This window comes from Chiloscyllium punctatum, chromosome 25, assembly GCF_047496795.1.
Source record: "Chiloscyllium punctatum isolate Juve2018m chromosome 25, sChiPun1.3, whole genome shotgun sequence".
NCBI lineage: Eukaryota > Metazoa > Chordata > Chondrichthyes > Orectolobiformes > Hemiscylliidae > Chiloscyllium > Chiloscyllium punctatum.
This window is the reverse complement of record NC_092763.1, coordinates 46150718-46177421: the sequence shown is the minus strand read 5'-3', so window position 1 is coordinate 46177421 and position 26704 is coordinate 46150718. Positions and strand designations below refer to the sequence as shown.

General features: G+C 41.2%; 1 protein-coding gene across 2 annotated transcripts in view; it reads right to left on the bottom strand.

Moving 5' to 3' along the window:
• gdpd2 (glycerophosphodiester phosphodiesterase domain containing 2) overlaps positions 1–26704 on the bottom strand; it is a 129187-nt gene that overhangs the window by 11911 nt on the left and 90572 nt on the right. Inside the window, exons 11-14 of one of the 2 annotated variants that reach the window (XM_072595197.1) lie at positions 25750–25974; positions 13230–13375; positions 5943–6090; positions 2549–2631 (exon numbers count right to left, since the gene is read on the bottom strand). In XM_072595197.1, the coding sequence (XP_072451298.1) occupies positions 2549–2631; positions 5943–6090; positions 13230–13375; positions 25750–25974 (602 nt within the window). The remainder of the gene's footprint in view (positions 1–2548; positions 2632–5942; positions 6091–13229; positions 13376–25749; positions 25975–26704) is intronic. The other variant, XM_072595198.1, reaches the window with a different exon arrangement.

The following is a 26704-nucleotide window of genomic DNA, read 5'->3' as shown; positions in this document are numbered from 1 at the left end:
AAAGCAACCCACTTGGTTGACACAATATCTACAAACATTTACTTCTTTCACCACCCCAACGTTTAGTAACAGTAGCATGTACCTTCCACAAGATGCACATTAGAAATTCACCAAAGCTCTTCAACAGCACCTTCTGGCTCATTGTATATTACATCATTAATACCATCTGTATAAAGTGGTGAAATCTCTTTATACAACAATGAAAGCTTTATGCCTATTGTTTGCAAACAATTTTATCACTGTCAGGGAAACTATATGTTTCCTATCAGTTGTAACACTTCCTATTTCTGTTTACTCTGCCACTTGCTTTCCTCATAAACATTTAGGTTGTGTGACAGGCACAAAAAATGATTAATATTCAAATATCATCGCATTGGACCAGACACAGATGGCAGATTTGATGTGGATTCTGATCTGTATTTGCTCAGACTAGTTCACCTTCTGGCTCAATGTGAAACTGCATTGATATGATGGGACAAATGCCCTCTTCTGAGCCATACGTTTTTGATGTTTCTATATGGTGTCAAATTTTATTGTACAGACTAAAACATTTCAGGTTTGATTTCTGTTTTGTACTGAGTTTGCTGAATTCAGCTAGGCAATCAAATATGCTTCTAAACTGGATTTAGGCTTACAACTCTATCTTAAAATCTGCTCCACAATGTCAAGAATGCTGGCATGGTTGGTGGACACATAGCCAAAAGTCACTGAAACAGCATGGATTTAATTGGTCAGATGTACCACATTAAGGATTTATTATCTTTGTGGAAGATTCGAGACAATCATAGAAAGGTTAGCAATGTGGAAAGATTGCTGGTGGATGCAGTTTTCTTCACTGGAGCATTAAAAGTAATTTTTAAAAATTAGAAAAAAATGGAAACAAGCATTTTAAATTGATTGGAAGAACAGAGAGATGTAAAGATTCAGTTGTCCAAGGGATGCAGTGCTGATGGAAAAGAATGTAACAAAAATTAAGATTTTAATTTTAATGCAGGGATCTTGAATTTAAAAGTATACAATTGATATGGACATTGAAATTGCAATGGAAATGTTATGGCAGATGTTAGAAAATAAAACAGTACAGCAGAGGAACTGACCCTTCAGCCTGCCATGTCTGTGCCAACCATGATGCCATTCTAAACTAATCCCATCTGTATGCCCATGATATGTACCCCTCTATTCCTTGCCTGTTTATGTGTTTGTCTAAGTGCCTCTTAAACATTGTTATTTTATCCACTTCTACTGCCTTCCCTGGTATCATGTACCAAGCACACACCACTCTCTGTGTAAAAGTCTCCCCTCATCTCCTTTAAACGATCCCCCCCCCCCCCTCACCTTAAACCACACCCCCTAATATTTTTACATTTCCACCCTGGGGAAAAAAGACTCTGACTATCCACCCTATCTATGCCTTTCATAATTTTACGCTTCTATCAGGTCATCCCTGAACCTTTGACGATCGAGTGAAAACAATCCAAGTTTATCCAACCTCTCCTTATAGCTAATATACTTCAATATAGCCAACATCCTGGTAAACCTGGCATAGTCTAGATGACTGCTTTGTGGCAGACCTATGTGCTGTCTGCAAAAAAACCCTCAACTTCCAGTTGCCTGCCACTTCAACACACCATCTTGTTTCCTGGCCAACTTCTCTTTCTCAAAAATGCTGCAGTGCTATAGCGTAGCTCAGTGCAAACTGGAAGAACAACACCTTATTTTCCACTTGGGAACTCTATAATCTTCTGCACTCAATATCGAGTTCAACAATTTTAGGGCTTCAGACACCTTTCTCATGTCCTACCTCAATCCCCACACACTTGGTTCTGTTATCACATGGTCTTCTATTACACACAACTCATAGTTAACCATTAATAGACCCCATTAGCTACTATTCATTTTCCTAAGCTGACCAGTATCCACTCTTTGTCTGTCCAACTGTCTTCCTCTCTCTTCGGGCTTTATCTCCATCCATCATTTACTCTCTCACCCCAACCAATCTTCTGCATAAAAAGCAACTTTTTCCCAGCTACCATCAGTTCTGAAGAAGAGTCACTGGACCTGGAATGTTAAGTCTGATTTCTCTCTCCAGATGCTGCCAGACCTACTGAGGTTTTTCAGTGATTTCTGTTTCTGATTTCCAGCATCCGCAATTCTTTCAGGTTTTTTTTTTATCCTGGTAAACCTCTTTTGCACTCTCTCCAAAACCTCCACATCCTTTGCTGAAGGGACAAAAGGGAGAAATGAAAGATTGAAGAGGCAAAAGTAAATACCACAGCCGAAGTTTGTGGTGAAAACCAAACAAAAGGTTTTTTGGAAAGGACCTTCAAAATCCTTGGTTGATGTTCTGTAATGTTAGGATTTCTAGCTACTCATCCATTAGGAACTACTCAGACTTGGAATTTGCAGTTCACCATCTTAACGGTTGAGATTCATCATATTCATTAACCCCTCTTCTAGAGACCTCCAAAAGCACTCACTGTTACTATTTACAATGTCAAGGTTAATATTTGTCATGTGGCTGCAGACTGGTATAATTAGTATTACTTACCTTTGTATGAAGTATATTAGGCCAATCAGTAGAAAAGATACAAGATCAATTACTATCCATATTGCTTTATATGCTCCAGGAGTCTGAAAGCAAAACATAATAACAGAAATTAATGAAATTTGCCTACAATTAGTGTAATTGTGTTCCTAAGAGACAGCAAGAGTCTACATCAGTCCTATGGGATATTAGATGTTGATATAAGCCAACACTAACAGAGCAAAGTGTAGCAATCTGGTTCCCATTTCTCTGAAGTTAAAAGGAAAAGCAAGATTACTGCTTGATAAATATGAAAAGAGCACTTAAGACACTCAAGAATATGTTTTCACCCCTTGTGTACAATTGGTGAAACTGAATAGTTATTTATGCTCTGATGGTATATCAAAAATCTACACATACATTTGAAAATTAAATTCTGTTCCATATTTGGAGGTGATAGCACACTAAAATCTTTGAAAAATGTGGTCACTCCTTGTAAAATATCCAGAATCACCACAGATCCAGTGAAATACCCTTGTTATCAAGTGGGCAGTCAATCAAGGAAGGACAGTTGAAACTGGATACGAAAAATGACAAAGCTATTGTATTTGGAATATCTGTGAATTTGCAAAACACAGCTCTGCATTTTTTGTATTAAGTGAACAACCATATCATTAAAGAAGTTAAAGAATTGTTATTGACATCAGGGGTAGAAATTCAGAAGGCAAAAAGTCAGTTGCTGAATCCTAGAATCGCTACAATTTGGATGCAGGCCATTCAACGCATCGAGTCCACACGGACTCTCTGAATAGTATCCCACCATGACCCACCATCCTATTCCTGGAAAGATGGTAAAATAATAACCGTATCACATGGGGTCTAGACCTTTTAAGTGCACTCGTCACAGGTGCTTGACATGGATTGCAAATTTGCAGATTCTGAAGGAGTTGTGGAAAATAACTAGTAGCCAGGTACTTCTCATATCCACATGTTACAGAGCTATGTGGATCAAACTGCCACAATTGATTGTTTACCTGATGATGGACAAATCAACTCTGATCATCAATATGATGCCATTAGTCTGAAAGGACAAAAGTGAGTACTAAAATCAGCTATTCACTAGAAGGGAATAGTCAATGAAGAAATAGATTTATTATAATTAGAGCAGGGAAGGCCACTGGAAAATGTGAATGCTGAATGAAGGTACAGGGTGAGGGGCAGAGGCAGAAGATTAGGCTCAAGAATTGGGAACATGCAGTACAAAGATGGAAGGAAAGAAAAGACAATGTAAGCTCAAACAGTAAGTTTGGGAATGAATATGCTCCTAGAAAGAGATCATGAAACATTGAAAGGAATCTTGAGAGAAGGAGGTGAATATTTATTGTCTAATGTATTTCATTGTCTACACATTATTAGTACCAGTAAGCAATTTTGCCAAATACTTTTGCTATCTAAACAACATTGCAAAGTATCATTACAAACAAGGTCAAGAGTTATGGACATGTCCCCTTTCCTCTGGTGAACTGTCAATACCAGATCCAACATCGCTAGGAATTCACCCATACGAAATGAATGAACCTTCTCTGCAAAAATTAGTGGAGTTAGCACACTTTGGTTGGTTAGGTGATATAATAATAGCTGATGACAAATTTACCACAATGTTTTCTTATTGTTGCCATACAAACATGGTGATCCTGAGGTGTGTGGGGCTCTGTCTTTGCAATACATATGTTGCCTATTCTAAGTAGGCTCATTTAAATGATTATATTGTTTAAAATTTCAGTGGCTGCACTGCACCGAATTAGATTAATAGGGTGTGCTGAGAAATTTCTAGGTTTAAAAAAATGCATCCAGTTTTTTAACTTATTTATACATACAAAAATGATTTCAATTCCAAGAAAAGTCATCAATCTAAAATGGTTAACTTTGGTTTTCTCTTCCGAGATGCTTCCAAAAATGCTGGCCATTTCTAGCATTTTCTATTTTTATTATCGATTTCAAGCATGTGTTATATTTTATTAAACAATTTGCAGACATTGTACAAAATTAATTTCCTCTGGGATTGATCACTTGTTTTTTGATATTTCTATTCCTGAGACCTCAGACAATCCTAGATCAAATCTTACTTAGGACATTCGTGAATGAAAGGAGCATGTCTCTTCGAGAAGCCTGGGAATTACTTCAAACATGGCTCCTATCCAGGGTGAGTGTGCCTCTCACAGAGTGGTTTCAACTGATGTGTGAATGACTTTGTTATCTCCCATGACATGAAAGATTGGATGTGGATATTATGGTATTGATGAATCCAATGGAAGTTGATTGCAACTAACAATTATATATAAATATTGCATTCCTCAGTCACATAGGTATCTGCACTAATATTAGGCTGTTACATTACAACAGGTATACTTCTGGTAAAGGATCATGCTTCAAATGATTCAAGATAAAATAAACTATGATATTTTGTACCCTCTGGTTGCATGCTGTGATATTGTGATGGAATCATGACCATGTTTCTTTAAAGTATTCTGACACATTGACCATGCATCACAACCTAACAGAGGGCTTGGAAGGACAGAAATATTTTTCCATCGTGTCTCCCAAAGGTATGTTAAAAAACCTGCAGGTTGGAATCCCAGCATATCCTGGTCTCACCCCACATTCCTGGACCATTCCAGATAAACATCACTGTCTTCGGTAGTGTAGTGGTTATTAACCCAGCTTGTCACACAGAAGACCAGGGTTCAATCCCCCGCTGGGCAGGAACGAGAGTTTTATGGGTGGCATGGTGACTCAGTAGTTAGCACTGCTGCCTTATAGCACCAGGGTCCCAAGTTCGATTCCAGCCTCAGTCGAATGTGTGGAGTTTGCACATTTTCCCTGTGTCTGCGTGGGTTTCCTCTGGGTGCTCTGGTTTCCTCCCACAGTCCAAAGATGTGCAGGTTAGGTGAATTGGCCATGCTAAATTGCCCATAGTGTGAGGTGCATTAGTTAGAGGGAAATGGTTCTGCTTGGGTTACTCTTCAGAGGGCAGGTGTGGACTGGTTGGGCCGAAGGACCTGTTTCCACAATGTAGGGAATCTAATCTAATCTAAATACTCTGCTTTCTGTCTTATGTGACCATGAGAATTTCAGGGCAGGTATATTCCTATCTGATTACTCACTGGATAAAATCATCTGATTTGCTCCATTGCTGATGGCACATTTTGTCCTTGGATAGTTGTTTAAGAAAAGAAAGCTCAATTTTGCTATTTATAAGTATCACAAAAATCAATTGCCCCCTATCTATATCCATTAGTTACTTCAAGGGTGAATGAAAGAACATAATTTGTTCCAGGACTAACTTCATTTCGTTGCTGACACCCCACCGTGGACCTGCAAGATCCACAATTTTTACTTGTTTAAAAGTCTCACTTACAATATGCCAAATAGGTTCTTGCATATTCTTGAAGATATGACAGGCATTGGTTGTAACAGAGTTCACTTTGGCACACCATAGCGTGGAGAACAGCCAACGTTCATTGACAACATAAAGGTTTGTGCTGATGTTTTTTTCTGCATAGTTCCTGAAGGTACATAACAATGTGACAATGTTTGAGTTAATTAATTCTAATAAGATAACAAATTACACCGAAGGAGAAAGCTTGACCTCTCTTTCATAGCAGAAATCCACTGATTTATTAGAAGTAACATTATTTTTCTGACGCCATCTAGTGGACATGTTTGAAAACACAAAGGTTTCTGGCACATGGCTCCAGATTTATACAAGAATGAAGAAGGTATGTCATTTCCATCCCATTTTTTTTTGTCAACCTAAAAAGTTCAACAGAATACTAATAAGAAACCATTTAACACTCACTTTCTGTGCAACCTTCTCCCAAATAATGTAATTTCCTGAACATTGTAGTTCAAACAGAAGTTAACCGTTGTTTGCTAAACTAGATTTGCACCAACAAGGCACTGGGAAATTCATAATGTGCTATTGTTATCCCAGTACAATATCACTGAAGTTCTTCTGGAGGCTGATGAGGTTGTATTGAAAAGGGGCTTACCTGTGAGGCTTAGATAGACCAACTAAATTGGGCTGACTTTTCTTTCAGTACTTAACCTCGTCATTAACCTTGAAAAAGGTGCCTAAAAACACTTAGCAATTAGTGGGGTGAATTTCCCCTTCCCCAACAATAGATTGAATTTGCTGCAAAGTCAAAGGATCCTGGGCATTTTAGCAAGTCATATTTGCAAATAGTGTAAGCGTCCAATCATAGTGAATTATTTTCATAGGCAACAAGCCAGAAAGTTGAAAATTGTGGTGCTGGAAAAGCACAGCAGGTCAGACGGCATCTGAGGAGCATGAGAATCGACATTTCAGGCATAAGCCCTTCATCACTCCTGATGAAGGGCTTATGCCTGAAACATCGATCCTACTGCTCCTTGGGTATTACCCGACCTACTGTGCTTTTCCAACGCCACACTTTTTTGACTCTGATCTCCAGCATCGGCAGTCTGCATTTTCTCCTAACAAGGCAGGAAGTAAAATTCACAGATTATTCTTTACAATTCATTTAAGTTTTCAGAAATGTAAATAAATGTTTGGCTAAGGCAGAAGTTAAACATCTTAACTTATAAGATAACTTCCATTAAAATCACTTCTATTTTGAAATTACGCAGTGATGATTTATATTTCTGGAAATAGACATTTGGCCGAGGATTTTTGGTTTGCACTCATCAGGATAACTGGAAACATACAATCACGAAATAATTACATACTGGAGGAAATGTTGCTGATTGGCTGGCAAATTAACTGATGGGCAAGGCAATGCTATGTTGTTTTATGTTAGTAACTACTGCCCTCAGTCCAAAAAGACATTCTATCCAATACACAATAGAGCAACATTATTTATAAATTTCAGTGCTCATACAATGCTAAGTATTTAGGACATATTTTCCTGGTGCTTAGGTGATTGGAACAACATGTTCCTTTGGTTGTTCATAACAGGCAGAGCAGAGACTATATTCACGAAACCCATGCTAGCAAAACCTAAAACAAAAGGTTGATGTTTGGATGTGATTCAGCAGCTGGGCAGCACTTATCAGACAATCCTGAGTGGGTAGATAGTTACAAAATGATTTTGAGATAATCGGTTGAGGTTATAATGCAGCTCAATTAAACTGCGTAGAACCATCACATATTCATACACAGGGACCCATTCTCTGAAAACAAAGGTAATATAGAGTCAAAGAGTCATAGAGATGTACAGCACAGAAACAGACCCTTCGGTCCAACCCGTCCATGCCGACCAGATATCCCAACCCAATCTAGTCCCACCTGCCAGCACCCGGCCCATATCCCTCCAAATCCTTCCTATTCATATACCCATCCAAATGCCTCTTAAATGTTGCAATTGTACCAGCCTCCACCACTTCCTCTGGCAGCTCATTCCATCTGAACACCTCCAGTCCAAATGAAGCAAAACAAAAGTTTCAAAGATAAAAGGGGATCTAAGCAAAGATTCAGAGAGGTATTGAAATGGTGACAATGCAGTCAGCTCCTTTCTTCAGCTCTCATGGACTCTTCAAAGCCCAAGTATTACTGAACAAATCACCGTGGTCATTAGCAAGAAACTCACAGTATATACAGGCCAGATTCAGAGAACTCAATGATTCAGATACTAGTACCTCTTGAAAGCGAGAGAAGGGGTGGAAAAGGATGGGACATTTCTACATCACAAACTCACTGGCATCAGGGATTCGCATTACCAAAGTTTACACCAGCCCCCACTGCATATCATCTGAAAAATATTTGGTGGATTTTTTACATGCAACAGATTCAATAGGCTCTCTGTTCCCTAACTGCACACACGATCAAAGGACCACAATCAGATTCAGTGTATAAAAATGGTTTTAAAGACAAACAGATTAACAAAAACACTCAGAGGATTCTGGTTACACTGGAATCACTGGGAAAGGAGAGTTAATCATCATGGAGAGTGTCTGAAATTCTCTGATGTACAAACACTTTACCTTTCTAAAATTGCAGTGGAAGATGGGAGATGGGAGCTGATAGTTCCCCATTGCTCAATGGCAACATTTTGGCCAATCGGAATTGACGTGGAAATTACTTTGCGCCCTTTTCCTTTTGCATCAAAACTGTTGTAATCATTGGATATTCTTACCTTTGTCTTAATGAGTGTAAGGGTAAAAGCATTGGCAACATATCTTTCTTTTCAGCTATATTCAAGTTTTTGTACTTCCATTGAAGAAAAACTATAATGAAGTTTGATAGTCCACAAATATGCAGTTCACTATTCACAGCCAGTGAGGGCACTTAGAATAGTTGTGAACTTAGAACTCCATTAAATATTCAGTTATACATCATTCAGTAAAATGTAATTTTTCAAGATTTTTTTTAGCAAAGGATAAAGAAACAAAAGTGGAGTTTTTGACAATTCAATGATTACTTAGGGATTGAATTCTGAAAGCACCCCTACAGTGTATCCTGTAGAAGAGTATAAAGTATTATTAACAATTTCCTACACATATATATGTATGGACTCACAATATTGCTATCGGTTATGGTAATGACAAAGCACACTTTTGAGCTTGGAGCAGCAAAGGCTGAGCAGGGGCCTGATTGACGTTTACAAAGTTGTAAGGAGCAAGATATGGTCAATAGGAATAAACTTTTCCTTTGGTAGAGAAGCCAATAATCAGGTGGCATAGGTTGCAGGTAAAGGGCTGGAGGTTTAGAGAGAACTTAAGACTTCTTTTTCACCCAGGGAGTGGTGGGTATCTGGAACTCACTGCCTGATAGGGTGCTAGGGATGGGAACCGTCACAACATTTAAGAAATATTTAGATGAACTTTTGAAATACCATAGTACATAAAACTATGGGCCAAGTATTGGAAAAATATGATTACAACAGGTAGGCGCTTGATGACCAGCATGAACCAAATGGACCAAAAGGTCTCTTTCTATGCTTTAATGCTCTATAATTAATGTTTTACCCATTTCCACCACATTAAAATCCTATCTTTTATGTTTTGAGACCTATTTTACTCTGGTCGCAAAACACAATCTTGTAATATTCACATTTACTTTGGAAGCATTCATGAGAAGTTCAGGCAGGTAGTGTACAACATGGAACAGATTTTCTGATGATTGGCAAGCTCATGTAAAATACTGCTGCCCTTCATGTTTTGGAAACAAAAAAACACTGCTTCTCTGACGGGAGATTCTGTTCAAAATTATTGGGGAGGGGGGAAGAAATCCATAGCACTTTTCACAGTAGTCAACTACTGTATTCTGATATTTGAAGATCTAGAATCACAGGCAGTGACTTTGACAGCTGCTATCATATGATAAGTACGTAAGATAATTGTAAGGTTAGGGTGTCATGAAGTAGGGTGCCAGATTTTGAGGGGGTAGGGCACCAGGTAAATAGGGATCAAGGTGGGATTGGGTGCCAAGTTGGCATGGGGTAGAGTGCCAGGTGGGTATGATGTAAAGTGGTTGAGTGCCAGATGGTGGTGTGCCAAGTGTGTAGAGGTAGTTGCTTGGAGATGATATGTTATGTGAGTAGGGTGCCAAGTTTGTAGGGGGTAGGGAGCCAGGGAGTAGGGTCCCAGGGTGAAGATGATAAGGACACAAGAGCTGGAAAGTGTGCTGGTGCCTGAGAAATGAAGGAAGATTGGGTCTAGAATGTAGAATGAGACAATGGGGCACTCGGGTCTGGAGCTGAACTCAGCTGAACCGGGGCTCACCCTCAACAATTTCTCCTTTGAATCCTCCCACTTTCTCCAGGCCAAAGGAGTAGACATGGGCACCCACATGGGTCCCAGCTATGCCTGCCTCTTTGTTGGGTGCATGAAAGCATCCATCTTCCACAGCATCTACACCAGCATCATTCCCCACCTTTTCCTCCGCTACGTTGATGACTATATCAACGCCACCTTGTGCTCCCACAAGGAGGTTGAATAGTTCATCAACTTCATGAATACCTTCCATCCTGACCTCAAGTTCACCAGGACCATCGTAGACATCTTCCTCCCTATCCTGGACCTCTCCATCTCCATTTCCGGTGAATAACTCAACATGGACATCTACTTCAAACCCACCGACTTGCACAGTGACCTGGACTATATCTCCTCCCATCCTATCTCCTGTAAAAATGCAATTTCTTGCTACCACTTCCTCAGCCTCCGCCGCATCTGTTCCCAGGATGACCAATTACACCGAAGAAAATCCCAGATGGTCTCCTTCTTCAAGGACTGCAATTTCACCTCCCACATGGTCAACGATGTCCTCCATTGCCTCTCCTCCACTTCCCGCACCTTTGCCTTTGAATCCCATATTTCCAATCACAACAAGGACAGAAACCGCACTCCCCTGCCCCCTCCAGTCTTCACTTTCCACCTCACCAACCTCAAGATACAACGCATCATGCTCCATCATTTCCACCACCTACAACCAGACCCCACCACCAGAGACATATTTTCCTCACCACTTCTATCTGTGTTCCGCAGAGACCATTCTCTCTGCGCCTCCCTTGATAGGTCCATGATCCCCACCAACCCACCCTTCACTCTCGGCACCATCCCTAGTCATTGCAAGAGGTGTAAAACCTGTGCCCACATCTCCCCCCACCCCTGCACATCCATCTCAGGCTCCAAAGAATCATTCCACATACAGCAGAGATTTTCCTGCACTTTTACACATCATCTACTCTGTTCATTGCTTCCGATGTGGTCTTCTGTACTTTGGGGGGACAGGATTCCAACTTGCGGAATGCTTCAGACACACGCACTAAACAACCCCAACAGCCTGTGACTGAACAATTCAACTCCCCCTCCCACTCTGTCCAAGGACATTAAAACCTGGGCCTGCTCCACTACCAGATTCTGGCCACCTGATGCCTGGAGGAAGAATGCCTCATCTTCCGCCTTGGGACCCTCCAACCACATGGGGTCTGTGTTGATTTCACCTATTTCCTCATCCCCCTTCCCTCCACCTTATACCAGACTCAACCCTTCAACTCGATATGGGCTTGAGAGTTTTGAGGTCCAGAGTAGAGTGGGGTTGCCGGTCCCAAGTGATGAGATGATGGTGTCTGGTTTGGGTCTAGGAATGCAAGTGTACTGGCGTTTTGTAGTTGGAGTTAGAGTCATAGAGTCATAGAGATGTACAGCATGAAAACAGACCCTTCGGTCCAACCTGTCCATGCCGACCAGATATCCCAACCCAATCTAATCCCACCTGCCAGCACCCGGCCCATATCCCTCCAAACTCTTCCTATTCATATACCCATCCAGATGGCTTTTAAATATTGCAATTGTACCAGCCTCCACCACATCCTAGTTGAGTGAGATGACTATAAGGTCAGAGTTGAATAATTACTCAGAGGTTAGGCTATGTAATAAACAGTCTAATACTTTCTGAGTGACTTTAATTAACTGATCATTTTGAATTCTATGATTCAAATGTATATTTTTGAAGGGTTTCCAAGTGTAGAGAAATTGCACAGCAGAGTTTTCAATTTCAAGCTTAATTCCCTCTCAGTCTGCTATGATAGAAATTCTGCACAGTTCCCTATCCGTGCAGGAATAATAACTGACTGGCCATCAAAACATTCAGGGATGTGTCCCGTCTAAAACAAAAAAAGTAATGGTCATACAGTCACAGAGATGTACAGCACGGAAACAGACCCTTCAGTTCAGCTTGTCCATGCTGACCAGATATCCTAACCTAAACTAGTTCCATTTGCCAGCACTTAGCCCATATCCCTCTAAACCCTTCCTATTCATATTTCCATCCAGATGCCTTGTAACTGTTGTAATTGTACCAGCCCCCACTACTTCCTCTGGCCGCTCATTCGACACAACCCTCTGTGTGAAAAATTTGCCCCTTTGGTCACTTTTATATCTTTCCCATCTCACCCTAAACCTATGTCCTCTATTCCCCCACCCCAGGGAAAAGACCTTCTCTATTTATCCTATCCATGCCCCTCATGATTTTACAAACCTCTATAAGGTCACCCCTCAGCATCCGACTCTCCTCCCTATCACTCAAATCCTCCAACCCTGGCAACATCCTTGTAAATCTTTTCTAAACCCTTACAAGTTTCACAACATCTTTCCGATAGGAAGGAGACCAGAATTGCATGTAATATTCCAAAAGTGGCCTAACCAATGTCCTGCACATCTGCAACATGACCTCCCAATTCCTGTACTCAGTACTCTGACCAATAAATGAAAGCATACCAAATGCTTTCTTCACTATCCTATCTACCTGCGACTCCACTTTCAAGGAGCTATGAACCTGCACTCGTTGTTCAGCAACACTCCGTAGAACCTTACAATAAAGTTATAATTCCTGCTAAGATTTGTTTTTCCAAAGTACAATACCTCATATTTATCTAAATTAAACTCCATCTGCTACTCCTCAGCCCATTGGCCCTTTTGATCAAGATCTCGTTGTACTCTGAGGTCAACATGAATTGAATTGAGGCTCTCTATTAAGAATGTGATTTCACAAAATTACATTTATACAATATCAGGTCACCAAAATATCTCTATTGAATCTTCAAAGAAATAGATCAAATTGTGACTTTAGTGACAATTGCCTGCAGTCTTCTGTGATCAATTTATGAACATTTTCTGGTCAGGTTCTAGTATTTAGGCTCATTTTTGTATGTTCAAAGCATCTTACCTGATCTCCATGAAACTAATGTTACTATAGCGAATATTGATGGTGTGAATGTTCTGCCTTTTCAGTGTCTCTGGGTCAAGCTTTTCTCCCACAATCTTCTGGAAATCTTTGGGGGTGCTATTTTTATTGTCAGGCAACCATAAGATCTACAGAGAATGAAGTATGAAAGGTTGTTCAGAGAAGAGCATATTCACTGTGGCATTCTTTACTCCTATCCACATGCCAGACATTTCTAAAACCTTTATCTCACAATTTTCCAATAGGTAGCGTCACATTTTCAGTGGTGAGGTCAGGTGTAGATGTGCATTGATAATAGGGCTTCTGGTTAATATATTAGTATTCTGAAACCTCAAGAACACACTGTTATTTTTCTAAGTGAAATTTAGGAGGAGACATAAATCTGTTTCTGTCCAGTTACCTGCAGAAGGTGAATTAAAATCACATGTCAAATTGTGCTCAGCAATTAATACTCTGACAACACAAGTTCAAGCCTCACCATGGTAACTGGTGAGCTTTGAATTCAATTAAGTTTGGTAAAATGAGACAAGTAATTAAAGTTCATATTAAAACACACAGCACAATAGATAAATGTGACAATAAGCATTTTTTCCTAAACATGAAGAGAAATGAAGTTGATACTGCAGGCATGATGCAGTATGAAGGCAGTTCCATGCGAAAATAAGAATATAGGTTGTAAAACTAATGACTGTCATGGCTTGAGTCAATAACCTTAGGGTGACAGGAAACAGATAGAAGGAATGGTTTCTGGTCACAATGATAGCATACATCTTAGAGCTGATGAGGAAATAAAAGGAGCATCAACAGATGTAAGTGCTAAAATAATTGATTCAATATTAGAGAAAGAGTTTGCTGAAGTTTGCCATGACAGTTACTTGCAACTTGTGCTTGAAAGTCACATCTGTAATTGCTGAACTTTACAAGGTTTGAAGTGTCTCTTTAAACCCAAACAATTTTGTGCTGCAAGCAAGTCCTCATAATAACAATCAGTGACATTAGATTGAGTGTTGACATAAAAGGAAGGGTGAATAAATTGATTTGACCACCATTACATAGGGAAGTCAGCCTTCAAATTGGCAGCTGATGAGCTGATTTGAGAATCTGAGCCAAGCAATAGGTCACTGGGTTCATTAATTAAAGAAAATGTGGTGGCTCGATTGAGGTTTTGTTTTCTTGGGTAAACAAGAAGGTATCATTGCAATTGGTCTCAGGGTAAACTGAAGCAAGTTGATAAATGGCCAGGGGGTAAAATGCAGGCGATTGTTTCCTGGAAAGGAGAATCACATGGGTGTGATATGAACTGTCTGATTTTACATATTTTCACTTTAATTTGTTTTAAATTGTTGAGTTAATAATGGATTTTCTGTGTATCTGAAATTAATAATTAAATTATAGGCATGTCTGTAGCCATGGTGATTTAGTTTGAACTTGCTACTTTGGCATTCATCACTGGTTACTATTCCACAAAAAGAAATTAGCAAATTGTTACTGACTGAGCCTAGCTTTCTACACAAAAACAGAAATTGCTGGTGAAACTCAGCAGGTCTGGCAGCATCTGTGGGAAGAAAACAGAATTAACGTATTGAGTCCAGTAACTTTAAATTTGACTCAAAATATCAACTCTGGTTTCTTCCTACAGATGTTGCCAGATTTGCTGAGCTTCACCAGCAATTTCTGCTTTTGTTTCAAATCTTCAGCATCCTTAGTTCTTTGTTTTATCTCACCTTGTCTACACTTCCAGGAGCCGTGATGTCTCCTCTTACAATTTCTCTTGACTGCTGGCAAAGCGACAGTAGAACCTGAATTGCAATGAATTTCAGTAATGTGATCTTTACAAGTTAAAAAAGAAGGCTATTTTGATTTAATCCCTACCCTCCCCTTCACTGTTTTGATCACATAGCATTGCCCTTTGATGTGAAGGGCAGTGTTTGTCACTGGCCACTCGGGTGTTTTCCTATCTTCCTGGTGGTGGAAATTGAATAAAGATTCATGCACCTTGTGACTCTCACTGTGTCTCACACCTACACACATATACATTATGGGTGTTGGGACAAATATAAGCACTACCGCAGTTAGGCAGTGCAGTATGATGCAGTATGAAGGCAGTTCCATGCGAAATTAAGAATATAGGTTGTAAAACTAATGACTGTCATGGCTTGAGTCAATAACCTTAGGGTGACAGGAAACAGATAGAAGGAATGGTTTCTCTTGGCAGTTAGGCGGTAGTGTGGGGGTTAAATTAAAAAAAACTCTAGGGTCACCTGTACACACACACCATGGGTGCTGGGGAAAAAATAAGCACTACCACAGTTAGGTGGTAGTGTGGGGGTTAAAAAAAGAAAAAACAAGAAAAAGAAAAAAAGAAGAGAAAAAAAAGAAAAAAAGAAGGCTTTTCAAAATTCCTTCCTCACCCCTTTGTGAAAACCAATTCAAACTAATCCAGTCCACGATCAAACATAAAGTAAAATGAAAAGATAGCATTTACAATTGGCTCAGGATTTAATTGATAATATAGAACTGAATATTAAGACTGTTAGATTTGGTGTCATGCCCAGACAAATACACTGGGAGGTTAGTGACCTGAGTTTCAATAATATGGAACTAGGAAGGAGTGAACTATCATTCAGCTGAGGGAAACATATGGGATATCCCTCAAAGAAATTGTGATATTGCTTCCTGAGCCTTGATGGGATTGATGCTACCCTACCCAAAATAACAACAAAGACCCAAATCTGTACTACTTGCCAAGTTGGAAATACTGGAATGATTAAAGGATGTGTAATGTTACATATCACAATATGCTACTGGATGCAGTCCCAAAGAAAGAAGTTTGGTGGGAACTAAATTGGAGAGGGGAAGCACTCATCAACATAGGCTACATCATGATCCTGAAGTTTAATAACACTAAGACTGAAGGCAATTGTACCAGAAAAGTAATTGATACCACATACAAACAAACACAAACTGCTTGTGCTTGTGTGCAAGATTACAGTGCAGCTACTAATCAATTATCTTTTAATCATTCAAATAAAATCTGTGACATATCGCACCCAACCTTCATCTTTACAGCGAGGAACCAGGTATGGATTAGCTACAATGAAATGACCAACAAACACCTCTGAAACTCAATGGAAATTGAGGGATTTGTCAACACATTTGGAATGGATGTACCACCTCCAACAGAACACCTACCTGCATGTGGCAAGGACAGTGGAAAATCTCCTTTATTTACTACAAACAGCAGCAGAAAAATGAGCCATTAAGAAAGACATGGAAAGACTAATTTACTTGATGGCAGGGATTGTGGAAATGGGGTCTTCATATAAAAATCCATCTTTAGATACGGATCATCTCGTGTATTAGCAATCATTCAATTGGCATTAGTTTGTGATTTTTGAGAAGATTTGTAGCTCAGGTTGGTGATAAGTATGTAAATTAGCTTGCTGAGCCTCAAGGTTTGTTTTTAGCCATTTTGTCACCACACTAGTGAGCCTCTGGTGAAGTGTTGGTGTTATATCCTGCTTCCTGTTCATGTATCTTGGTTTCTTAAGGTGGGTGATATCAGTTCCAGTTCTTTTTCTCAGAGGATGGTAAATGGGGTCCAAAGAGATGTGTTTATTGATCGAGTTCCAGTTAGAATGCGAGACCTCTAGGAATTCCCATGCATGTCTCTGTTTAGCATGTCCTGTGATGGATGTGTTGTCCCAGTCAAAGTTGTGTCCTTCCTCGTCTGTATGTAAGGATACTAGTGAGAGTGGATCATGTCTTTTGGTGGCTAGTTGGTGTTCATGTTTCCTGGTGGCTAATTTTCTGCCTTATTATCCGATGTAGTGTTACAGTCCTTGCATGGTGTTTTGTAAATGACATTTGTTTTGCTAATTGGTAATAGTTTTGTAACTGCTTCCTGACTCCTGTCTGAAGTCAGCAAAAATGAGTTGAGAAGCTGGCCAAAATGGCGGCCAAGGAACAAGAGAAAAGGTGGGATTGCTGCACTTTAGTAAACCCAAGCTCCACCTTGTGCTAAGGATACAGGTATAGACATAGTCAATGTGGGAACCTCCTTAGAATGTTAGGTCTAAAAGTAACAATCTTCACAGCTTAGGTCAATAATCTTAAAGCAATAAGGAAGCAGAGAAGATGACTTTGTTAGGCTCACATTGAAAACCAAGATCCTTGCACTGATGAGATGAAAGAATATCTACAGAACACGGAAAGCATTGTTACATGTTGTGAGTTCTAAAATAATCATCAAGTGGATTGTGGTAAGATGTAAAAACATTGTGATGAAATGTGAGAATTAAGACTATAAATTTCCATAACAAAAACTGAAGTTGCTGGGAAAGCTTAACAGGTCTGGCAGCATCTATGAAGAGAAATCAAAGTTAATGTTTTGGGTCCAGTGACCCTTCCTCAGAAGTCCTGAGGAAGGATCACCAGACTAGAAATGTTAACTCTGATTTCTCTTCACAGATGCTGCCAGACCTGCTGAGCTTTTCCAGCAACTTCTGTTTTTGTTTCTGATTAACAGCATCCTCAGTTCTATCGGTCTACAAATTTCCATGCTGACTTTACTCTGGGAAAGACCATAGTGAAGTTTGCAAAAGGCATCTCCCCAACACATGCTCAAAAATAAAGCCTACAATAGCTGATCCTCACAAATCTCAAGGTAACTGTTTACACCACAACAATGATGATCACGACATCATTATCAATTATAAAAAAAAAATCAGGTTCACTAGTGTCCTTTAGGAAAGAGGGAAGGAAATCTGCCATCCTTAATTGGTCTGGCCTACATATCAAACTTGTCACACATCCATGTACTAGATTTTTAATTGCTCTTTGCAATGTTCCAACAAGTTATTCAATTCAAAGGAAATTAGGGATGGCTAGCAAATGCTGTCTTTTCAAGTGATGCATTTGATTAAAGAAAAAGAATGAATGTGGGCTTGGGACTCAGAAATGATCAGACATGGGATTTCTAACATTGTATTGAAAATAAAGCATTTTGCGTCTCTGTATTTCAGTGTTCCCAGTTTTTCCTCTATTAATCCAATATCTTGTGTATATATACACTATATTCAAACATTCATCTATGCCTGTTTTATTACAAGAAATATATTACAAGATATATGTCCAATTCAGGATGGTGAGTAGCATGAAGGGTAGCTTGCAAGTGATACCGCATTTCCCTTGTCCTTTTAAACGGAAGTCATCATGAGTGTAGAAGATATTGTCTAAGGAGTCTTGCTGAGTTGCTATAACATATCTTGTAGATGGTACACACTGTTACTGCTGTGCATCAATAATGGAGGGACGGATATTTGTGAATAGGGACCAATCAAGCAGGCTGCTTCTCCTGGATGGTATCAAGTTTCTTCAGTATTGTAGAGTTGTACGCATCCAGGATATGTAGGGAACATTCCAACACAGTCCTGAGTTGTGCCTTGAAGATGGAGGACTGGCTTTGAGGAATTAGGAAGTAAGGTGTTTGCTGCAGGATTCCTAGCCTCTGTCCTGCTCTTTTAGCCACAGTATTTATATGGTGAGTCCAATTCAGTTTCTGGTTGTTAGCCCCCAGTGTCTTGATAATGGGGGATTTGGTGATGGCAGTGGTCATTTTGAGATGGTCTTTGCCTGGTACTTGTATAGAATGAATTTTACTTGCCAATTGTCAGCTCAAATCTGGATATTGTCCAGGTCTTTCTGCACTTGGACATGGACTGTTTAAGTAAGACTATCAGAAGGTCAGCATGAATGCAGCTGTCTAAAATATCGAAGATTAAGAGGGCAAGTCTAAGATAGTTTTTGTAGGGAATTCAATACTAATGGAGGCAGATGACATCCTTTCTAAACTTGATCCAGAGTTGGACATGATATACTGTCTACCTCATGCCAGGGTGTAAACTATCTCAAATTGTCTTGAAAGGATATTTGAGAGTGAGGGTAAAATACACTGGCATTGTGATTCATTGTGTTGTGTTGGAGTCAACAGCACTGGAAAGAATAGGCAAGAGGAGATAAATTGAAGAACAGAATCTCAAGGATTATAACCTGTAGATCATTACCCTAACCATATGTAAATTTCCATTGGAACAAACAGATGAGGAGGTGGGTGTGTGGCTCAAAGGTTAGTGTAGTTGAAGTAGGTTTCAATTCATAAAGTACAGGCATCAGTAATTGGAGACGAGGAAATTGTGTCAGTTTGATAGGTTCACTCAAATTGTACTTGGACTAGTGCCCTCAAGATTCAAATAACCAGGGCTGTAGAGTAAGCTCTGAATTAAAGAGTTTGGGAGATGATGTACAGTGAGCTCTGAATTAAAAGGTTTGGGAGAGATTAGCTGAAGGGAGGTTTAGGAAGCTAATGAGAAAATACAAGGAAATATTGTGGTGTAGCAATATTGGTAATGATAATCAGAATGTGACTGGAAGTGACGGAGTCTACAAATAACAACACTGGGGCTTAGATCAGAGTAGTGCTGGAAAAGCACAGCAGGTCAGGCAGCATCCGAGGAGCAGGAAAATCGACATTTTGGGCAAAAGCACTTCATCAGGAATAGAGGCAGGAAGCCTCCAGGGTGGAGAGATAAATGGTGGGGGGTGGTGGAGCCAGGGAGAAGGTAGCAAAGAGTACAGTAGGTGAATGGGGGTGGGGATGGAAGTGATAGGTCAGAGGGGGAGGTGGGGGAAGGTAGCAAAGAGTACAATAGGTGATTGGGGGTGGGGATGAAGGTGATAGGTCAGAGGGGAGGGTGGAGCCAATGGATGGGAAGGGAGATTGGCAGGTAGGACAGATCATGAGGACAGTGCTGAGCTGGAAGGTTGGAACTGAGGTAAGGTGGGGGGAGGGGAGATGAGGAAACTGGTGAAGTCTACATTGATGCCCTGGGGTTGAAGTGTTCCGAGGCGGAAGATGAGGCGTTCTTCCTCCAGGCGTCTGGTGGCGAGGGAGTGGCGGTAGAGGAGGCCCAGGACCTGCATGTCCTCGGCAGAGTGGGAGGGGAAGTTGAAATGTTCACCCACAGGGTGGTGTGGTTGATTGGTGCGGGTGTCCCGGAGATGTTCCCTAAGGTGCTGTGCGAGGAGGCGTCCAGTCTCCCCAATGCAGAGGAGACTCCGCATCGGGAGCAACAGATACAATAAATGACAACGCTGCACCAGCAAAGAGGTTCATTGTGTGGAAAATACAATAAAAAGACAAAATTACAGGGTCTATATTAGAATCCATGAAGTCTTTGAGATAGGATGGATGAATTGATATCACACATAGAAATAAATCGATATGGTATGATATCCTTTGCAGAAATGTGATTGCAAGATGATTAGTGTTGGGAATCGAATGTTCAAGGATATTTGACATTTTGGAAGAAAGGTAAATGAAATGAGTAACTTTGCTATTACAGAATAAGATCAGTAGAATAGTGAAAATGATTTTGGTTCTAAAGATCAAGATGTAGAATCAGCTGGATGAAGAAAAATAGAAAAGGAAGGAATTAATTGATGGGAGTAGTTTATAATCCCGAACAATAGACATACCGTTGGACAGAATATAAGTCAAGAAATAAGAAAACAACTTCAATAAATGAGGGAGATTTTAATATTCATGTAATTAAACAAATCAGATTGGTAAAGGTAACCTTGAGGAGGAACTCATCGAGTTAATTGTGATACTTTCTTACTTATATCAATATATTGTGGAAACAAGTGGACAGCAGGCTGTTTTAGACTTAACAATGTGCAATAAGTGTCAAAAAGTGTGGCGCTGGAAAAGCACAGCATGTCAGGCAGCATCCGAGGAGCAGGAGGATCGACGTTTCAGGCATAAGCCCTTCATTAGGCCTGACCTCCCCTTGATGCAACCATGTTGCCTTTGCCCTATTTTACCATGTGCAATAAGACAGGATTAACTAATAATTTCATTGTAAAGAATTTTTCGGGGAAGAGTGATCGGATAATGTTGTAATTCTATATTCAGTTACAGTGAGAAACTTTGGGATGGAAACTAGTTTTACAAACTTGAACATGGATATATGGTGCTGGAAAAGCACAGCAGGTCAGGCAGCATCTGAGGAGCAGGAGGATCGATGTTTCAGGCAAAGACCTTCACCAGGAATTGATGCAGATTTCTAATGAAGAGTTTTTTCCCAAAATGTTGATTCTCCTGCTACTTGGATGCTGCCTGACCTGCTGTGCTTTTCGAGCACGACATTTTCGGCTCTAATCTCCAGCATCTGCAGTCCTCACTTTCTCTGAGTTACAAGGATACGTAGACAGAGTTGGTTAAAGTTGGAGGCTCACATGGAGCAGGGATGACCAGTGGCTGGATCCTCACATGGAGCAGGGATGACCAGTGGCTGGATGCTCACATGGAGTGGGGATGACCAATGGCTGGAGGCTCACACGGAGTGGGGATGACCAATGGCTGGAGGCTCACACGGAGCGGGAATGACCAGTGGCTGGAGGCTCACACGGGAGGGGGGATGACCAAGGGCTGGAGGCTCACACGGAGCGGGGATGACCAGTGGCTGGAGGCTCACAAAGAGCAGGGATGAACAGTGGCTGGAGGCTCACAGAGAGCGGGAATGACCAGTGGCTGGAGGCTCACACAGAGTGGGGATGACCAAGGGCTGGGGGCTCACACAGTGCAGGGATGACCAGTGGCTGGAGGCTCACACGAAGTGGGGATGACCAGTGGCTGGAGGCTCACACACAGTGGGGATGACCAGTGGCTGAAGGCTCACACGGAGCAGGGATGACCAGTGGCTGGAGGCTCACATGGAGCGGGAATGACCAGTGGCTGGAGGCTCACACGGAGGGGGGATGACCAATGGCTGGAGGCTCACACGGAGCGGGGATGACCAGTGGCTGGAGGCTCACATGGAGCAGGGATGACAAATGGCTGGAGGCTCACACAGAGCAGGGATGACCAGTGGCTGGAGGCTCATATGGAGCAGGGATGACCAGTGGCTGGAGGCTCACACAGAGCGGGGATGACCAGTGGCTGGAGGCTCACAGAGAGCGGGAATGACCAGTGGCTGGAGGCTCACACAGAGTGGGGATGACCAAGGGCTGGGGGCTCACACAGTGCAGGGATGACCAGTGGCTGGAGGCTCACATGGAGCAGGGATGACCAATGGCTGGAGGCTCACACAGAGCAGGGATGACCAGTGGCTGGAGGCTCATATGGAGCAGGGATGACCAGTGGCTGGAGGCTCACACAGAGTGCGAATGACCAGTGGCTGGAGGCTCACACCAAACGGGGATGACCAATGGCTGGAGGCTCACACCAAACGGGGATGACCAATGGCTGGAAGCTCACACAGAGCAGGGATGATCATTGGCTGGAGGCTCACAGGGAGCAGAGATGACCACTGGCTGGAGCCTCACATGGAGCAGGGATGACCAGTGGCTGGAGGCTCACATGGAGCGGGGATGACCAGTGGCTGGAGGCGCACATGGAGCAGGGATGACCAGTGGCTGGAGGCTCACACGGAGCAGGGATGACCAGTGGCTGGATCCTCACATGGAGCAGGGATGACCAGTGGCTGGATCCTCACATGGAGCAGGGATGACCAGTGGCTGGAGCCTCACACGGAGTGTGAATGACCAGTGGCTGGAGCCTCACATGGAGCGGGGATGACCAGTGGCTGGAGGCTCACATGGAGTGGGGATGACCAGTGGCTGGAGGCTCACACAGAGCGTGAATGACCAGTGGCTGGAGCCTCACATGGAGCAGGGATGAGCAGTGGCTGGAGGCTCACACAGAGCAGGGATGACCAGTGGCTGGAGGCTTACACGGAGCAGGGATGACCAGTGGCTGGAGGCTCACACAGAGCAGGGATGACCAGTGGCTGGAGGCTCACACAGAGTGCAAATGACCAGTGGCTGGAGGCTCACATGGAGCGGGGATGACCAATGGCTGGAAGCTCACACAGAGTGCAAATGACCAGTGGCTGGAGGCTCACATGGAGCAGGGATGACCAATGGCTGGAGGCTCACATGGAGCAGGGATGACCAATGGCTGGAGGCTCACACAGAGCAGGGATGACCAATGGCTGGAAGCTCACACAGAGCAGGGTGACCAGTGGCTGGAAGCTCACACGGAGCGGGGATGGTTATTGGGGACCAGTGGAGACAGTCAGCAGCTTGTGAGGCACTTCAACCAGATGTGGAAGCCCCCAATGCAGACACTTTATGGGATGACTGTAATGAGTCATAGAATCATAGACATATACAGCATGAAAACAGACCCTTCAGTCCAACCCGTCCATGCCGACCAACTATCCCAACCCAATCTAGTCCTACCTTCTAGCATCCAGCCCATATCCCTCCAAATCCTTCCTATTCATATAACCATCCAGAATCCTTTTAAATGTTGCAATTGTACCAGCCTCCGCCACTTCCTCTGGCAGCTCATTCCATACACGTATCACCCTCTGCGTGAAAGAGTTGCCCCTTTGGTCTCTTTTATATCTTTCCCTCTCACCCTAAACCCATGCCCTCTGGTTCTGGACTCCCCGACCCCAGGGAAAAGACTTTGTTGATTTATTCTATCCACTCCCCTCATGATTTTATAAACCTCTGTAAGGTCACCCCTCAGCCTCCGACACTCCAGGGAAAACACCCCCAGCCTGTTCAACCTCTCCCTATAGCTCAAACCCCCCAACCCTGGCAACATCCTTGTAAATCTTTTCTGAATCCTTTCAAGTTTCACAACATCTTTCCGATAGGAAGGAAGCCAGAATAGCAAGCAATAGCTTAACTTTTTAATTTTATTTCTTATTTTTCTAACTTACTCTATGAATAACTGTTAATAATTTCTCTTTTTTCTTTTTCTTTTATTTCTCTATTTTGTATCTAAGGTCTGTACCTAGATACTTTGTAATTAAGATGGTGCCATATTAGTGACATAGTAAACTTTTCATTGCACTTCTGTACTTCCATATTGGAATACACGTGACAATAAATTATATTTTAATATTCTAATTCTAGTCTAGTTGCTGAGCAGTTGCCTTTGGATCAAAATGGTGAGGTTTCACCTTCAAGTCTTCATGAATGACTTTCAGATGCAGAATGATTATCTAATATTCTTCATGTTCACTTTTGTGTTGCTGTCCCTGTGTCTTCAATAACCTTTGAGCTTGCTCTATTCATTTATCCCCTTCATAAAACTGTTGATGTTTTCAATTTTCCCCTTGAGCCCATGATTTTGCGAATTGCCATTCTATACACTTGTTTTGTTGGCCTTGTGTCTCCACATGTTGATGCTGGAGCGATTTTTACTTATAGAGTGTTAAAGCCATACGGCAAGGAAACAGACCCTTCATTCCAACTAGTCCATACTGGCCATGTATCGAACCTAAACTAGTCCCACTTGCCTGTGTTTGGCCCATTTCCCTCCAAACCTTTCCTATTCTTGCATTTATCTAAATGCCTTTTAAATGTTGTAACTACCTTGTAAAAACATACACTCCTGCAGCATCTATCTGCTTCTATGGTCTATGAAATCTGACTCTTTTATCTTGAATTTCACCCATTCATTGCAATCATTTCCTGAGGAGTTCTATGATCATTAGTGCTTAAATCCCCTAACTAACTGTGTTGCACCAATGCATTAACTTGGAAGAACATGGAATCCTGACTGAACATGGCCCAAGTTGCTGGGGAAACAAGGATTCTCCTGATGGAAGGTCACACACTGTGACTGAGATGCTTCTGTCATCTTAATCAGAAGACTCGAGACAGGAGGTGAAATGAGATGATTCCAGATGGATCTATTGAAGGGTGTGCATGGGCTTCCATGTTTTTTCCAAGCTCTGACAATCCTGTATAAACGTTAGCAACTTTGAAATGCAGATACAAGCTTCTTGGATGGTCTCAGAAATGGCCCATCAAAATCAATGCTTGTCCAAAATGCTGCCTTTCTATGAAATACTCCTGACCCTTTTATCCCTCCTTTATTGAACTCATTCAACAATAGTTTGCCTCCAATACCATCCTTAAACTGTTAAAAGCCCTCTAAATTCCTTCCGAAAAGTTTTTTCACATTTCGATTTATTTCCATAGCTACAACCACCTCCTCTCACTGTGATATCTGATCTGTTTGTTTTACCAAGGTATGAACTGCTCTGTTATGCTTTCCTTGATTCTACATTGTTTCTTAATTAACTTTCAAAACGTTGTGAAATTTACACTTGGGTTAATACACTAAATGCACCATTCTACTTCTGGGAGTTAATTCTTTGCAAATTTAAATACCTTAAAACCAATATTGGAGAATGAATTGAAATAAAATCCCATTTAGTTCATGTTTTTCAGAAACTTTTGAGAGATGAAACTTTTTACCTATGTTTCTTAACTGTTTTTAATCTTAAGGACCTAAAGATGCCAGGATAAAGTCAAAACCTGAAGCTGCATATAGTCCCTTAAATTTATGCTCTACAAATGTAAGATGCTACAATTTCTATCTGTCATCTTTGAGCAGGAGGTTTAATTTTCTTACCAGATTGTGATCAATTGAGGAATTCAGAATGGTTTCCACAACAATTTTGTGAGAAACATTGTAATATGGATGAGACGTATTCTTTGGAGGTCGCAGGTCAAATATCACATATTTTTTATTTCTCGCAGCAAGAGCCAGCAGCTGAGCCAGTGAACAAACGCGTTGTTCGGAAGCATTTTTTTGTGCTTCTTCTGATAGCAACCTCACTGTGTAGTAGGGATCTTTCTATCAGGGAGTGGAGTTAGGAAAGGAGATACACAAAGTCAAGAGCACACAGAAATATTTTAACATCTTATTTTACCTTTGCACTATAGACAAATCAACATATTCTGTTGGCTGAGAAACAAATATTACAGAAGCTTTCAGATTTTTAACAAAAAATATTACAGTCATAATTTTAACTTCCAAAGACAATGAAAACACCTATCATTTGCATTTAAACTTTTCATAGTGACTTACGTGCTCATTAGATTGAGTGTCTATATTGAGCGCTTACGGCACAGGTTAGATGAGAAGTAAAATTCCCTCAACACCTTTCCATTCAATATTCTCAGACATAGCATTGCTATATATATATAGACAGAATGTACCATAACTTTTTCCTATTGTGCTTTTAGCTTCAATTTCAGAACAACACACCTTCCAATATGACATTTCTACTTACAGTAATTTAACAGCCAACGAGTAATCTTTTTGGCATATATTGCCACCTAGTGCTAAGTTAGGGAACCTATACAGGGGAATTTAACTGAAGCTGCTCTGAGATCTTAATGAAGAATAATAAGGCTAATTGAGAGATGAAACTTTTTACCTATATTTCTTAACTGTTTTTAATCTTAAGGACCTAAAGATGCCAGGATAATGTCAAAACCTGAAGCTACATATAGTCCCTTAAATTTATTTATTCTATTGTCTGTATTTCAGAAGATGATTACTTTCTATGTACCACATGGGT